At 46.3% G+C, this 5,184-nt stretch overlaps 1 protein-coding gene across 1 annotated transcript in view; it reads left to right on the top strand.

The window, feature by feature from the left end:
- The window catches only part of LOC103379654 (UPF0606 protein KIAA1549L-like), a 48,265-nt gene that overhangs the window by 14,227 nt on the left and 28,854 nt on the right, over positions 1–5,184 (top strand). The window contains 5 exon segments of the mRNA XM_025056469.1: positions 306–466; positions 1,066–1,237; positions 1,601–1,645; positions 1,648–1,760; positions 2,799–2,834. Of these exon segments, the coding sequence (XP_024912237.1) occupies positions 306–466; positions 1,066–1,237; positions 1,601–1,645; positions 1,648–1,760; positions 2,799–2,834 (527 nt within the window).

Genomic DNA, 5,184 nt, shown 5'->3' with positions numbered 1-5,184 from the left:
TCCTGACGTTCCTGTGTCTGATCACGTCCTTTGGCTGTGATTTATTCTTGAAGGGATTTTTTATTATTATTATTCTTTTATTTTTTTATTTTTTTTTATTCCATTCAAAGTTCCTGAAGTGTCACTGGTGAAACCATCAACACAAGGTCCTGTGTTCCTGCAGTGGAACTGTTGAACCTCCACCCAGGCTCCTCCATCATCGTCTCCTCCTCTGTCCTCTGTAAACTCCCATAATGCCTCCTTACTTTCTTTAAATCCTCCTCTCTCTCTCTCCCTCCCCCCCTCTCGCTCTCCCCCCCCCTCAGTGATCCAGGACGTGGACACCTCCTCTCTGGAGGCCAACTACCAGAGCTTTGCCAGTCTGATGGAGCAGCGGTTAGCTGAGCTCTTCCTGGTCGCGGGCAGACAGGGGTCTCAGGCGGCCCGATCCCGGCGGGCCACCACGGTTGGAGGCTACACGGTGCAGGTGAGCGACCCCTCCTGGTCAAAGGATGTCTCTGTGGCATTAATTACAAAAAAAAAGACGGTCTTCAAACATCTTCGTGTTTAGAGTGACCTTACACATTTCAACCTCTAGGGGGCGTTTAGCTGCTTTTAAGGTGTTAGCAGCCCATTGACGAACAGGAAGTGAGTTCATCTGAAGCGACCTCCGTCAGATCGGGTTTCTATTTACGTCCTTATTGTGAAAATGAAGACAAGGATTTACGTCCTCCGAGATTTATGACACCACCTGCAGGCTTTAATGGGAAGTCACGGATGACTGGTTTTATGACTGCGGAGGGGGAGGAGGGGTGAGGAGAAATCATCCAGCCGTTTAATAACGCACGTCCCTACCCGCTTTTTTTTTTTTTTTTTTTTGTGACAAATCAAATTAGCCGTCCTGATCCGATCACTCGTTTGTTCTTCAAATTAAAAGTCCGACGTTTGATCTTCCAGGAGGGAAGATTGAGATTTCAAGTGACTCCGTTTCCCTGGAGTGTTTTCACTGAGCGTACGTGATTGGTCAGACTCCTGAGACCCAGACCCAACCAGAGTCTGAAGTGTTTTTTTTAACCACTCCCTCAGATGGTGAGCATGCGTCGACTTCCTGGACCCAAGAACCCCGCGGAGATGACGTACTACGCCCAGCTGAACGGCGCCCCCATCACCGGGACGGCGGCGGCCAAGACCCTGAGCAGCCTGGACTCTCAGACCATGGCTCTGACTCTGGGCTACTTCGTACAAGTGCAAGCCGAACGTAAGTGTCAGAAGTCATTTTCAGGGGAAATTACTGTAGTATACTGCATACTGTAGTACTACAAATATTACTATGAGGTACCACGTTTCGGAAAACACTTTTGTTTTTCGCATAAATGAAAGAAGAGCTGGAGTTCCTGGTCAGTGCGTTAGCCAACACTGTTGGAAAGTTTTTGACCAATCAGGACGCTGCACTTGAAGACCAGTGACCTCTGGTCATTCTGACACAGTTGCCCAGTTTGGGTCGGGCAGTACATGGATTTGGGCCAGATTTCCAAACCAGGGAGGTCATGTGACCCACATCATTTTGGTGTCCAATCAAATTTGGACCAAAAGTGAATGTCTTTGTCTGCCGTGTCTCCAGCCGTGGTGAAGACTCCGCCCACTAACCTGTGGATCATGGCGGGTCTGCCGCGCTCTTCCTCCTGGTGGTGGTGATTGGGATGGTGACCTTCATCCTGTGTCGGAGGAACAGAGTCATCTTCAAGACCGGGGCCTTCAGGTCCTTCAAGACCCGCTCCAAGGTAAGGGAACACTCAGACTCACGCCCCCTGGTGGTTATGCTGGGCGATGTTCCACTTGTGGAAGTCCAGCCGAGCCTGAACGACAGGGACCCCGACGCTCATTTGTCGTCTCTGTCGGTGCTAATCACACTGACGTCGGGCCTTTACTGCACATCAGCTCGTCTTAGGTCGGCTGTAAATCACTGGTTTCAGATGAGTCTGTGTTCATTGGCGCCCTCTTCAGGTCAAGGTGTAGAAGCCAGGAGCAGCTGCGGACTTGAATCAACTTTAAAAACAATTCAATCCTGTAATGAAAGTCATTTTAAAAGTAAAAGTGATTTTTTTTTTTTCAAATTCTAAATTCTAAAAACCAACCGTTTTATGGATATTTTTCTTTTTTTTTTTTGGTCTCAGTCAAGTGTTTTAACCAGAGCTTGAAACAGACGGACACAGTTTTTACTGCACTGCAGAGATGGAGCAGGTGTCAATCAAACCTGAGTGATTCTGTTCTGTTCTGTTCTGTTCTGTTCCGTTCCGTTCTGTTCCGTTCTGTTCTGTCCTGTTCTGTTCCGTTCTGTTCTGTCCTGTTCCGTTCCGTTCCGTTCTGTTCTGTTCTGTTCTGTCCTGTTCCGTTCTGTTCTGTTCTGTTCTCTTCTGTTCCGTTCCGTTCCGTTCTCTTCTGTTCCGTTCCGTTCTGTTCTGTCCTGTTCCGTTCTGTTCTGTTCTGTTCCGTTCTGTTCCGTTCTGTTCTGTTCTGCTCCGTTCTGTTCTGTTCTGTTCTGTTCTGTCCTGTTCCGTTCTGTTCTGTCCTGTTCCGTTCTGTTCTGTCCTGTTCCGTTCTGTTCTGTCCTGTTCTGTTCCGTTCTGTTCTGTCCTGTTCCGTTCTGTTCTGTTCTGTTCCGTCCCGTCCCGTTCTGTTCTGTTCTGTTCCGTTCCGTTCTGTTCCGTTCCGTTCTGTTCTGTTCTGTTCTCTTCTGTTCCGTTCCGTTCCGTTCTCTTCTGTTCCGTTCTGTTCCGTTCTGTTCTCACTCTTCATCCTTGTCTCTCTCGTCTTTCTAGGCCTCTTATCGCAGAGAGGGCAGTTACCACCATCAGGTAGGAACACAGCTGATGATGGACTTCATGGATGAATGAGTGAACGACCTGAACACTGTCTCTGCTGCTGCCTTTGTTTTCACTGTTACCGGGTAAACTTTCTGCACGCGTCTGCGGTCTTTGTCTCCAACCTGTTTATTGGTCAGATTTAAGTGGCTCCTGGTTGGAGTTGATGGAGTGGATTAACACTCGGCGGCTGGTTGGTGATAAACAGGAAGTGTGTGTGTGTGTGTGTGTGTGTGTGTGTGTTTATTTCTGCTCATAAACACCAATAACGTGGAGGCTGTTTAACACCTGGAAAACAAACCAATCTGGTTTTATTTGGTAGATTCCATAAAACAGTGATGTCATCGACGGGTCACTTCCTCTGACGCTGCACTTTTCTTCTCCAATTAAAAAAGTTCTTAACAGGAGGAAAAAAAAAAACTAGCTGCGGAATTAGCCCGTGTCCAAATTGCTAAAGGTTAGCCAAGTGTAGCACAATCGCTCCATTAGTACGAAAATAAATAAACAGTTCTGGGTGAAAGTTTGGTCAAAGAAAAGAACTTGATTAAAAACCAAACCAAAAACTACGAATGCTAGCTAAAATAGAGCTAATACGTAGCCTAAAGATCATTAAAAGTGCAACATTCTCAAACCCAAAAGGAAACGTGGGAAATAAAAAACAAACTGACTTATTTTAACACTGTATTTTAACTAAAAAGAATTTTGGAAAAAAAAATGAAAATGTCAAAAATGTCAAGACTATACATAGCTATATCTGTATCTGTTGATATCGGAATCGGAAATCAAGCGTTTGGACGATATCGACAAAGAGTAAATCTGGGACGTCACTATTTAAAATGTCAGAATTTGCTGTTCTAACATTTACAGACGACACGATTACGACAATGTTCCAAAAAAACGTCGATGCCCCACAGGTTGAATACATTAGCTGTGTGTGTGTGTGTGTGTGTGTGTGTTTACCTTCCTCCTACCACTTATTATTCTCCGTCTAACTTCAACATTTGGTTGAACACACTCTGGAGGTTGTGTTTGTTTGCACACACACACTTTCATATATAAATATTCAATTCCTGCTCCTGTTGAATTTTACTCCGTTCCGTGAAGCTTTTTCTTCTGTGCTTTAAGGCTAAAACCGCCGCTCCTCTCCTCCGTGGTATTTACTCACCCGTTCTCCTGAGCCGAGCCCTGCACGAGAAGATGAACGTTAATGTTTTACTAATGGATTTTAGTCGAGCTGCGGAGACTCGAGATTTTCTCCATATTTTAAAAGTTTTTTTCTCAGGTTTTCTGCAGATGCTGATGTGCTTCTTAGCTACGTTAAGAAAACTTTTCCTACCTAGCTAACGTTAGCTCTGGTCTCTGCACCAGGACTGTTGTAGCTAACATTAGCTCTTGTGTCTGTACCAGGACTGTTGGAGCTAACGTTAGCTCTGGTGTCTGTACCAGGGCTGTTGTAGCTAACGTTAGCTCTGGTCTCTGCACCAGGACTGTTGGAGCTAACGTTAGCTCTGGTGTCTGTCCCAGGACTGTTGTAGCTAACGGTAGGTCTGGTGTTTGTACCAGGACTGTTGTAGCTAACGTTAGCTCTGGTCTCTGCACCAGGACTGTTGGAGCTAAAGTTAGCTCTGGTCTCTGTACCAGGCCTGTTGTAGCTAACGTTAGCTCTGGTGATACTTCCTTTATCTATTTTCCCAAATACAGTAATTTTTGAGAGATTTATTTGCGACTCAAGTCGTTGTTTTTTATCTTTTTACTTCAATCAATTCTTCAATTCCAGTGTGAATGAACCTGTGAAGTGCGGACTTGAACCACTGACCTTCTTGCTGTGAGGCTCCACCTCTGAACACATTTTCTCTTGTAACACGGTGTTTAATCAGTATTAGCCACAAATATTACTTCATTCCGGTACCTTTTTTCCGTCTCTCCTCCTCCTGCCCCCACCTGCCCCCTCCTGCCCCAGGAGGTGTTTTTATCCAGCGGAGCAGACTTCTGTAGACTCCTCCTCTTCCTCCTCCTCCTCCTCCTCCTGCTGCTGGGTCTTATTTGACTTTTTAAATGTACTTTTTTCTCCACTGCAGCTCAGTGCTGCTCTTACATCAGAGCAGCCCCCGGGGGGGTGGGGGGGGGCGGGAGAACGAAGCGTATCTGGTCCATCTGCTGTTCTTCATCATCAGACTGATGTTGGCTCAGGCTGGGAGTTAAAATTAGAGGCGAAGCTGGTTTGATATGGAGAGGCACGAAAAAAAAATGACAGTGTAGATTATGGAGCAGAAGGAAGGTCGTCCTCTGACTTCACACTGTGTTGGGGGGGCGGGGGGGGGCGAACCTCCCTCCTTTCCTCCTT

The sequence above is a fragment of the Cynoglossus semilaevis genome, chromosome 6, assembly GCF_000523025.1.
Source record: "Cynoglossus semilaevis isolate Cse_v1.0 chromosome 6, Cse_v1.0, whole genome shotgun sequence".
Taxonomy (NCBI): domain Eukaryota; kingdom Metazoa; phylum Chordata; class Actinopteri; order Pleuronectiformes; family Cynoglossidae; genus Cynoglossus; species Cynoglossus semilaevis.
Note: the sequence above shows the minus strand (reverse complement) of the source record. Positions and strands in the feature narration are given on the sequence as shown.